The sequence below is a fragment of the Varanus komodoensis genome, unplaced genomic scaffold (assembly GCF_004798865.1).
Source record: "Varanus komodoensis strain SLA01 unplaced genomic scaffold, ASM479886v1 scaffold7_1, whole genome shotgun sequence".
NCBI classification, from domain to species: Eukaryota; Metazoa; Chordata; class Lepidosauria; order Squamata; family Varanidae; genus Varanus; species Varanus komodoensis.
Genome location: NW_025336479.1, coordinates 2,273,402 through 2,282,688, shown reverse-complemented (window position 1 = coordinate 2,282,688; position 9,287 = coordinate 2,273,402). Strand labels below are relative to the sequence as shown.

General features: G+C 42.4%; 1 protein-coding gene across 8 annotated transcripts in view; it reads left to right on the top strand.

The window, feature by feature from the left end:
• Nucleotides 1–6,299, top strand: part of ACOX1 (acyl-CoA oxidase 1) — a 40,955-nt gene extending 34,656 nt beyond the window's left edge. For all 8 annotated transcript variants that reach the window (XM_044453640.1, XM_044453639.1, XM_044453642.1 and 5 more), the window contains 4 exons: nt 1,737–1,842; nt 1,935–2,078; nt 2,578–2,784; nt 4,556–6,299. In XM_044453640.1, coding sequence (XP_044309575.1) covers nt 1,737–1,842; nt 1,935–2,078; nt 2,578–2,784; nt 4,556–4,606 — 508 coding nt within the window. In that variant the 3' untranslated portion in view covers nt 4,607–6,299. The remainder of the gene's footprint in view (nt 1–1,736; nt 1,843–1,934; nt 2,079–2,577; nt 2,785–4,555) is intronic.
• Nucleotides 6,300–9,287: the final 2,988 nt, after the last annotated feature.

Below are 9,287 nucleotides of genomic sequence, written 5' to 3'. Positions count from 1 at the left end.
GCCTTCGACCCCCAATCCCGCTAGCCTATCCAGAAGGATACCATGGTCGATGGTATCGAAAGCCGCTGAGAGGTCCAGAAGAACCAACAGGGACGCACTCCCCCTGTCCTTCTCCCTGCACAGGTCATCGTACAGGGCGACCAAGGCAGATTCGGTACCATACCCGGGTCTGAAGCCGGACTGAAATGGGTCCAGATAATCAGTTTCACCCAAGAGTGCTTGGAGTTGTCCCGCCACCACCCGCTCCAACACCTTGCCCAGAAACGGGATGTTGGCCACTGGTCTGTAATTAGTGGCCATCTCTGGATCCAGTGACGCTTTCTTCAGGACCGGTCGGAATACTGCCTCCTTTAAAGGGGCAGGTACCCGACCCTCCCTCAGAGAAGCATTAACCACTTCCAAGATCCAGGTCCCAATCCCGTGCTTGGCGTTGTTAATTAACCAAGATGGGCAAGGGTCCAATAGGCAAGTGGTGGACGTACTCGTCCAAGCACTTTGTCCACATCATCAGGCCGCAATAACTGAAATTCATCCATTAATTTTGGACCAGATGGTGACTTGGTATCTCCCCAGAAGCCTCTGAATCACTAGTAGAGTCTAGCTTGTGACGAATCTGAGCGATTTTCTCCCTGAAATGCTTGGCAAAGTTGTCACAGCGGGCCTTCGAGGGTGGAACCAGATCTTTCTTAGGGCCAGGATGGACCAGCCCTTGTACTACCCGAAAAAGCTCCGCCGGACGGCATTTTGAGGAGGCAATGGAAACGGAGAAGAATTTCTTTTTCACTGCCCTCACCACCACAGCATAGGCCCGATAATGGGCTCTCAAGTGTGTTCGGTCAGATTCATCCCCTGATCTCCTCCACCTACGCTCTAGCCATCTCCCAACCTGCTTCATCGCCCGCAATTCAGGTGTATACCAAGGGGAAGAGCGGGCTCTGCCCGGTGGGAGAGGACGCTTAGGAGCGATCGTGTTCACAGCCCTGGTCATCTCCCCGTTCCATAGTTCGACCAGAACTATGTGCAGCCAGCTTGAAATGTAAATTACACCAATTAAGAACATGCCAACCATAATGCTTTGTTTGTTTATTGCATTTGTATGCCACCCTATATCCCTCTAGGTGGCTCGCATACTTGTGACCTGTTAAAGGAAAAAAAACACACATACTTGTCCTGTAAGTACAGGTGTGAACGCCCAGAGGAAACTGAACAAAATGTGGGAGGACTGATATTTTCCTCAGTTTTCCTAAAAACTTAGTTTTTTCTGAGCCTCCACATTCCTGTCTGTTATTATTCCAACTATATAGAGGTCTTAAAATAAGGTACATGGCAGAAGAGGTTTTTATATGATGAGAGGAGGGGAAATGAACATGGGTACTTAATGAATGGGCAAGTAAACAATGCAGGACATTGCTACAACTTTTGAGAGCTTGGTTTCATGCTTGTCTTGGTCACTTGACAGCAATATTAGAAAATGAGGAAGTGCTACAATCAAAAGAGTGAGATTCAACCTACCTCCAGTTTATTATAAAACTTGGAGTAAAATCTGCCCAACAATCCTGCAAGAGATAGTTTCATCTTACAGATGGGGGGGTCTAGGCTGAGATCCTGGGTGGGCTGGCCAAGTAGGTGAATGACTATGTCTTGAGGCTTGCAGCCATGATCACTCATGACAAGTATGCCATTTCTCAGGTGTCATTAATGTTCCAATCAATAGTTTGTGTTCTTCCATGGTCCAGGCTGGTTGAATTTGCAGCAAAGAATTTGCAAGCTGAGCTGAACCGTCGAAAGAGTAAGGAGGATGCTTGGAACCGGACTTCTGTTGATCTTGTCCGAGCATCTGAGGTCAGTAGCACCTCCAAATAAGTCCATTTTGGCACCCTGTTGAGGCCATGAACACCTGAATTCACACTTGTCCATTAAACATTCCTTTTTAGGCACACTGTCACTATGTTGTGGTCAAACTGTTTACAGCAAAGCTTTCAGAAATTGGTGACTCGGCTGTCCGGGCTGTCCTTAACAACCTGTGTCTACTGTATGCCCTCTATGGGATTAGTAAGAATACTGGAGACTTCCTGCAGGTTGGTGATTAAATTCTACTTTGAGAACTTGAGCCACAATGGTCTGCTAGCAAGGAGAGAGAACCTACCTGGAACAGCTAGAATAAACCAGTAGTGGGAGAAATCTTTTTGCTCGGTTTTGTCTGCCATGAGGTTGGCTTGTGGTGTAAAGGAAATTACTGGGATGATGTAACAGGTGTGGCATGGATAGGACTGGAGAAGGGGTCCATCCTGGAGAGCTGTTGCCAGATTTGACAGTGCTGGGTTCAATGAATCAGTGGCCACATTTGTTAGAAAGCAGTTTTATATATTCATAGAAGGAAGAGTACATGTGATAACAATGATCAGAGTGATATCTATTTCCAAACAAAGCCATATCCATTTCCTGGAATTCTGGTCCAGATCAGGCCTTTAAGCTGGCTTGGCTAAGTTTTCACTCAAATTAAAATCTCTCCATATGATTGATTTACACTTATGTGCATGGATCTGTGACTCTCTGGATTCTTGCTTTTTTCCCCAGGGGGGCATTTTGACAGACACACAGATAATTCAGGTGAACCAGCGTATCAAGGAACTGTTGGCAATAATCCGTCCCAATGCAGTAGCTCTAGTGGATTCCTTTGACTTCCACGATTCTGTTCTCCGATCTGTGCTTGGCCGATATGATGGCAATGTCTATGAAAACATGTTTGAGTGGTCAAAGAAATCACCACTAAATAAAACACAGGTAAGGAAGTATGTACAGCCTTTCCTAGCTTGTCAGCAGTGGGGCTTAGCAATTAAAAGGGAGTGATCAAACAGTGACCTGGCTGCATTAAATCTGGCCTTGCCAAGAATGACCTAGCTTTGCACAGGTTTCTCATGTTTTTGAACCCAGCACAGTTTCAACAAAGTGCCTTATTTTTCATGAACAGGCCACCCTAAGAACTAATGGCTTGTTTTAGGGTTGCTGATGTCCAGGGTGACTTGTACAATCTGGACACCCTGCCTCTCTTCGATGCTGTCATCCTCCCTCATCCCTTCTCAGCTACTGGCTGCATTTCCATTTCCGTAATTTTCCCCTTCGATGTTACAGCTTTGCCATGAGGTTTGTGTATGTTTTGCAGCCCTGCTCACAGTTTTGTAACCCATATCAAGCTACGATGAATAGCAAGAAGGAAGCAATAAGCAGAAAGGTGGGGGAGCCGAATATGACTGGAGAGAAGGCACTTTGCAAGTGGGCAATCTTTCTCTGGGGGTGGATTTGAAGCGGGCTTGCAATTTCTAACAAGTTTACCAGCAATTTAGAAATACCTATTGAAAGGCTGAAATTGCAGGATCTGTCATTCAATCTGTAATTCAAAATTAGTAGATTGGTACCTCCAATTTGAAGTTAAGAATCCTTCTCAAATTAGGGATACCAAAACTGCTTAGGGTTCATCTGTGGCTTCATAAATCATGGTTATAGAGATGTGGATGAGTGGCTATACCTATTCCTACTTTCCTAAGCCAGGAGGCTTATTCTCCTGGATTGTTAATCAATATTAACCCAGACTTCCCTAATGTTAGAAGGGGAACTCCAGCTTACCATGCTGAAGACAGTGGAGGTGTTTGTGACCATGGCACTTAGCTATAGATTCAAAAACCCAGTCACCCTAACCTAACCAATAAAAAATTCATGCTTTAGAGCCCTTGTGTCAATACTGTGTTTCCCCAAAAATAAGACCGGGTCTTCTATTAATTTTTGCTCCAAAAGACACACTAGGGCTTATTTTTCAGGTGATGTCTTATTTTTTCATGTACTACCATCTACGTTTATTCGTGCACAAAAATCTACATTTATTCAAATACAGTCATGCCATCTTCTTTTGGAACATTTCATAACTCCCCAAACCCTGAATTGTGTTGCAGCAGCCATACTAAATGCGTCCGTCTGGCTGACAATCTTAACTGGGACTTATTTTTGGAGTAGGGCTTATATTACAAGCATCCTGAAAAATCATGCTAGGACTTATTTTCTGGTTAGGTCGTATTTTCGGGGAAACAGGGTAATTAAAATAATTAATATATGCAGTTATTGCACACTTGTATATTTTCCTCCCAGTCATTTACAGCAGATAAAATGACCTATGATACAGGAGTGGGGAACCTGAAGTCCTCCAGATGTTCTTGAACACCAACTCCCAGCAGCCCTAGTCGGTGTGGACAGTGGTCAAGGAGGCCATGCATTCCCCACCCTTGCTATAATTTCTTTGAGGAGTAAGTAGGGAAACGCTAATCTCCATGCACAGTGGCCCCCTTTTTCAATGTCACAAATATATACAGATTTGATAGTACTATCGTTCTAATTAGTGATGGATTTATTGATAATAGCATGCTGTGCATGCCGCAGTCCTAAGCAGTAAAGGGCCGCAGTCCTAAGCACACTTAACATGGGAGGCACATGTTTCCAGCAGGATGACTGGAGATATTAAGAGGATGGGTTTAAAATTTCTGACGAATCTTACTGCTTCCTACAGGTCCATGAATCTTTCCACAAACATCTGAAGCCAATGCACGCCAAACTGTGATGACCGTTCCTGCAGTTTTAATGTACTCTTCTCCAGTTCCCTGGAATTGATCTCATTTGTCCTACGAACACCTGAATTGCTTGGCAAATCCAAATATGCATAGGGTTGTCAGTAACTGTAGCCTTCCTTTCCAATTTTTAATCTGTTTTGAATGAAGTGTAACCAGGGAACACAGATGATAAGTGCAATTGTAATTATGTTCAGAAACTAACCTTTTTAGTAACTCAAAAAAGCTTTACAGATTGGTGCTCAAAGTATCTGTTTGTGAAGCCTTGTGTCATCTATAGCAGGATTTTTACGTAGAGTAACTGTTGGGAGTAAAAACGCTACTGAAAACGCCTTTTTAAGAACAGAAGGTATTTTTACACACCTTGTTGTCATTTGTACCACTGTGGGTGAGAGCTGTCAAAATCTCCTGCATGCTCTACTCTAGCGAGGCCTTCATAGCCTGATCAGGAACTTGGCTTCGAGAAGCATAGTCTAAATACTTCTTGTGTTTGTGTGCATAACTTTAATCCTGTACTGTGCCAGGAATGAACTCTAGACACCACAGTTGCAGACTGTCCTTCTAACCTCATTTTTGTTTGGGCCAGTTCTTCCCCTGCCGGCATTCAGGAGCTTCTTATCCTTTCTCTAAAAGTCTAGCTAGTAAGACGCCACCTATCAAACTGTCTCTGTGGAGTGTAAGCACATTTTGTCTGCAGCAGCTTTTATGACTCTGTGGCTGTTGCCTTTCCTTTATGTTTCTAGTAACATGGAATGGGAAAATATCAAGGCACCCTGCTCTTGAATTCAGGGGATAATCAGGAATACTTCAGTCTCCGTAGTACTTACATCATCATCACTTCCAATCTGTAAAGCTTTTAATGCCTAATTGCAGTAGGGAACAAAATCATCTCTGTTCAACATTTGACTTGAAAGATGAACAGTATTTTAGATTGCTGTCTCTAATTTTTACAAGTCATGGTATTTTCTATGACTCTTTCTGGAGCACTTAAATTATTTTGGAAGGATGATAATTTGTACCCTGCATTTTATAGAATCATACATTCAATGAGAAGATGGTCTAAACTGGAACGATGGACAAAAGAACCAGCAGCTACCGCAGTCTGGATCTCAGGGTGCCACAGAGGGCAGGTGCAGCACAGCAAGGTGCCTTTAGATGAAATTGTTCCAGATTACTGTTAGCAGGATAACGTTTTAGCTTTGCACAGAACTTCATTCTGTGAAATCGGCATCACTAAAAATTGCAGGAAAATTGTTGGATTCTGCCTTGTTAACTCTCATCCAGCAAATCGGGATTTGCAGATTGCCAGCTGAAGACCTTTTGAGCTGCCTTCAATTATGTGAAATGAAGTGAATTGTCTAAACTGAAGTCTGAGATGATTCATAGACCATTATGAGATCCCCATTCAAGAAGCAAACATGCTGCAGAGACTTCCTTACACTGCAACCTTCTAGCAATAGAAGCACTGTATATTTAAATGGAAACAAAAACTGATTGTAAATTTATTTTAACTTTCTAGCTGATGAAGCATTACTTCTAATGTTTACTGTGCTGTTAACATATGTGCATATTGATTTTATGTGTACAATGCTCATTTGTAATAGAAAACTGCAGTAGAAGACTGAGATTCTGTTCTGAAACATGCAAACCAGTATATGTAATAAAGAAATTCACTTTCAAACACTACAAAGTATCTTTCTGTGAATTTATTACCCTTTTTTAGTTCCTACAAAGCATTGGACATGGGAAGTAACATTTATGTTGATTTTGTGTATTTAGCTTTGTTTTACTCTCATCTATAAAGCTCACTGCCCCAGCCCTGATAGTGATGTGAATAATTTAGTTCTCTCTAAAAAAAAACCAAAAGCATGCAAATGCGAGTAGATGAAAAGGTACCACTTCGGTGGGCAGGTAACAGCGTTCCGTGCACTTCGGTGTTTAGTCATGCCGGCCCCATGAGTACGGAGACTATCTGCGGACAAACGCTGGCTCCCTCGGCTGGGAAACGGAGATGAGCACCGCCCCCTAGAGTCAGGCATGACTGGACTTCATGTCAAGGGGAAACCTTTACCTTTTTAAAGAAAACAAACACTATAAAGATTGTAATTGTATTTTCTTTAAAGTGAAGTCCTTTGCATTTTAAATAACATGCTTTATTTTTTTCAAAGTTGATTTCATTGTGGTTCTGGTTGTAGATCTTTTGTAATGATGGTGAAGGAATAAAAATGAATGGAGGGAGTGAGATAGCGATTTAAGCAGAGCTAAAAATACAGGTTTCTGAACATACTAAGGAACTAGATAGTGCTGTTGCAAATGAAATGAAATGAAATGAAGAGTAGTCTACAGGCTACCATGGTGTTTTCATTTATCACAGACTGCTTGTAGTTCAACATTTCTAGCATTGTTGCAGAAAGTTCCTTCAGAAGGCTAGGAGAAGAGAACCATTCAAACCTTCAGTACTCTAACTGGTAACAAAATGTGCTTAAAATCAAAGGCAGGAATGCCAGTTACACTGTTGCATATCGTAGCTAAGTATATTTTCAGTGTGCTCTGCTTTGCAGCTATACAGTGGTACCTTGGCTCATTAACTTAATCTGTTCCAGGACTCTGGTCATGACCCAAACTGGTCATGAGCCAAGTTAAATTTTCCCATAAGGTTCAATGTAAATAAGGTTAATCCGTTCTGTAACTACTTTTTTAATCAGAAAAATGTAAAGCAAAGTGCCAGCAAAGATCATGGCCATCTCCCCACCCCCACCCTGAGTATGAGCTCGGCCATCTCCCTGCCCCTCCCAGCATGACTGCGATTGCGCCCCTCATCCCTGCATGTACCTGTCATCTCAGTGTGCTGCTGGGGGTGGGGGGAGACGGGTGCAAACGCGGGCGCACTCGGTGGCGGGGAGACAGGTGTGATCGTGCTGGGGGGGGGAGATGGCCGCAATCGTGGTTGCCACCCAATGTGGAGTTCATGACCCAAGTCAAATTTTTTATGAAATGGTTGTTCGCGACCCAATTTGGTCGTGAACTGAGGCGTTCGTGAGCCGAGGTACCACTGTACATACTTTTGCTGCAGAGACTTAAGAACTTTGAGCTGTAAAAGGCTAACTAATGCAATACATTACCGTATGGTCAGAGCTGAGTAGGGCCGTGTGTGTGTGTGTGTATTCATATTTTATCTGGTACTATGTTAGATAAGCAAAGTTTCATTGTCAACCTTGATCAATAAGAAGCAGAACTTTGCTTACATTGTAATCTTACTGTGCGTTGTGTGCACTACTGCTGTCAAGTTGTCTCCAACTCTGGGCAACCATGTGAATAAAAGCCCTGCAAAATGTCCTGATCATGACAATACCAAGAACAGTCAAAGACCAAGTTTCAAACATATCAATTTTTTTCCTGTCAGCTTTCTTCATGGTCCAGCTTTCATACTCATACATTGTGATTGGGAATACAATAGCATGGAGGATCTCAGCCTTGGTCTCCAGTAAAACATCCTTACACTTGATTAACTTTTCTAGCTCCTTTATTGCTGCCCTTCCAAGTCTCAGTCTTTGATTTTATTTTTTTGACTGCAGCATCCCATTGAAGTGATGACTGAACTGAGGTATGAGAAATCTTTCACGATTTTGATCTCTTCATTATTGACATCAAAGTCTTGTAGTTCTTCAGTGGACATTTTTGTTTTCTTAATATTCAGCTGCAGACCTGTTTTTGTGCTTTTTTCTTTCACTTTTAATAGAAGTCATTTCAAGTCATTACTGCTTTCTGCCAGGGGTTTGGTGTCATCTGCATATGTTAAATTAGTGGTGTTTCATCTGCCAATTTCACTCCTTTCCCTGATTCTAAGCCACCTTTCCTTATGTGTACTGCATACAGAGTGGAATATATATTGAGCAACTGAGCATTGCAAATCTTTTCAACTTAATTGACTGTGAGCCAGAAGAACTGTGGACTGAAACCAGGGACAACATTAGGGAATAATGCTAAAAGGCAATTCCTGTAGCAACAAGAAACAAGTCTAAACGGATGACGGAAAAAACACAGTTGCAATGGACAAGCAAGAAGCAAAAGGTGACTAAAACACCGTCAGAATCCTGAATGCAACTTTTCAGCAACTATCATGTAGAGACAAAAAGAACGATTACAATGTTCTGTGCAAAAAATAGAGAGTAATCCTGTAGACATAAGCCCTGCTATGTTCAACAGCACGATGTATAATTCCCCCCATTTTGTGAAGCAAATGCAATAACACCTTTGATTAAGGAGTTTTTAATTAAAGCACATGCTACCTAAAAGAAAATGTAATTGGAGTAAGCATGTAGAGGCAGCAGGAAATGCATGTTATATTATAAATGCATGTTCTAAGCCTGCCTTGTGCAGGTCTAAGAAAGCCCCTTGCTCAGCAGCTAGAATGGGAAGAGCACAGCAGGCCTCTTTCATCTCCGAGTTCTTATCAACTAATGAGTAGACCGTAGGTCCTAAGGCTTGGTGCGGGGCAGATTCTCCCTAGCAATTTCCCGCTGCTGTTGCCTTAAATAGGCCTCCCTTCTAAAAATGGATCTCCCCAAATTTCAGAAAGTGATTCACTTCGTTGTATCAGTTCCATAAAATAAAGGACCACTGCAGCTTAACGAACTGCAAATGTTTCGGCTGTAGAAGCGAATAAATAAAGCA